Below are 1,534 nucleotides of genomic sequence, written 5' to 3'. Positions count from 1 at the left end.
TGCGCAGTGGTTAATTTTGGTATCTCATTCTTTAATTCATGCCAAATTTCATTTTCTTCCTAACATCCACAATTTTCTCTAGAAATTTTCATTTTTTTTCTTAACTTTATCACCAAACAGTACATTTCTTCTTAAGAAATATTTTTCCAAGAAGCAGAATTTTATTTTATTAGTCAACTGAAGTAACTATGTGTGGCAGAAAACAACAAAGCCTTATTGATTTGCAAGTGCAGAGCAATGGGCTGGGCTCATTCATGAACTAAAAGACTAACTCTATATGCCAGCCTCTATTACAGCTATTTCTCTCCATAATTGTCTGTATCGTTCTGAAATTTTGGAAAGTCCTAGAAAATAACCAATTTGCAAAAGTTAAGTGCTTCAGATAAAAATAAAGCACAATATTTCTAATTAAGCAAGTTCTAGAGGTAATGTTCCCAAACTTTCACTGGACCCATTCCAAGAAAGCTTATTGGGAAGCTGGGATGCTTCACACACACTTTATTAACTCCTCTGACCATTAGCCTTCTGGTGGAATGGCAGTCAGGACTTGGGGTGTTTTTTCAGCAGATGATAAAAGAGAAACATTTTGAAAATTGACAACTATTTATTTCTTCATTATTCTCAAGGCACCTATAACTTCTCTGTTCCTCGAGCTGTAAATAAAAGGATTTAGCAGAGAAATTATTATTGTGTAAAATAAAGAATACATTTTGTCATGATCATCAGTGTGGTCAGAACCAGGACGCACATACAGGAAGAAGAGTGTGCCATAGAACAACGGAAGAGAGAGCAGGTGGGCACTGCATGTGGAGAAGGCTTTGCTCCTGCCCTTTTCAGACTTCTTTTTCATGATGGCAAAGAGGATACAGATATAAGAAACCATGATGGTCATAAAAGTAAAGACTTGTATAAAGGCCGAAAAGATTAAAACCAGAAGTGTATTAACTGTAGGATCAGTGCAAGAAATTTTGAAAAGTTGTAAAATTTCACAGTAGAAGTAATGTATTTCATTGGACCTGCAGAAAGTTAATCTAAATAACAAACCCACATGAGTTGCTGAATGTAGAAAACCCATGAAATATGAAACACCAATGAACTGAGTACAGAGGTTCCTGGACATTAAGACTGGATAAAGCAAAGGGTTGCATATGGCTATGTAGCGGTCATAAGCCATTACTACCAGCAGGAAACACTCTGTGGTGGCACTAGAACCAAAAATATAAAACTGAGCCATACAGTCAAAAAGTGATATCACGTGATTCTTGGATAAAAAATGTGTAAGCATCCTGGGAGTTACAGATGATGAAGTACAAGCATCTGCAAAGGCTAAACTGCTGAGAAATAAGTACATGGGGGCGTGAAGATGGGGATGCTTCCAGATGAGAAAAATCAGTCCAAGGTTGCCCACCATGGTGGTGAGGTAGATGACCAAGAACACCAGGAACAGGGGGATCTGCAGCCCTTGAAGATCTGTAAGTCCTGTGAGAACAAACTCAGCCACGAGTGTCTTATTTTCTTCTGCCATATCCAACCT

At 37.8% G+C, this 1,534-nt stretch overlaps 1 protein-coding gene across 1 annotated transcript; it reads right to left on the bottom strand.

Moving 5' to 3' along the window:
• Positions 1-604: 604 nt before the first annotated feature.
• On the bottom strand, positions 605-1,534 carry LOC116882069 (olfactory receptor 5AC1-like). Its single transcript, XM_032882263.1, has one exon. It carries the CDS (start codon positions 1,523-1,525, stop codon positions 605-607), a length of 921 nt encoding a protein of 306 aa, XP_032738154.1. The 5' UTR covers positions 1,526-1,534.

This window comes from Lontra canadensis, unplaced genomic scaffold, assembly GCF_010015895.1.
Source record: "Lontra canadensis isolate GAN:19392208 unplaced genomic scaffold, GSC_riverotter_1.0 scaffold80, whole genome shotgun sequence".
Classification (NCBI taxonomy): Eukaryota; Metazoa; Chordata; class Mammalia; order Carnivora; family Mustelidae; genus Lontra; species Lontra canadensis.
Note: the sequence above shows the minus strand (reverse complement) of the source record. Positions and strands in the feature narration are given on the sequence as shown.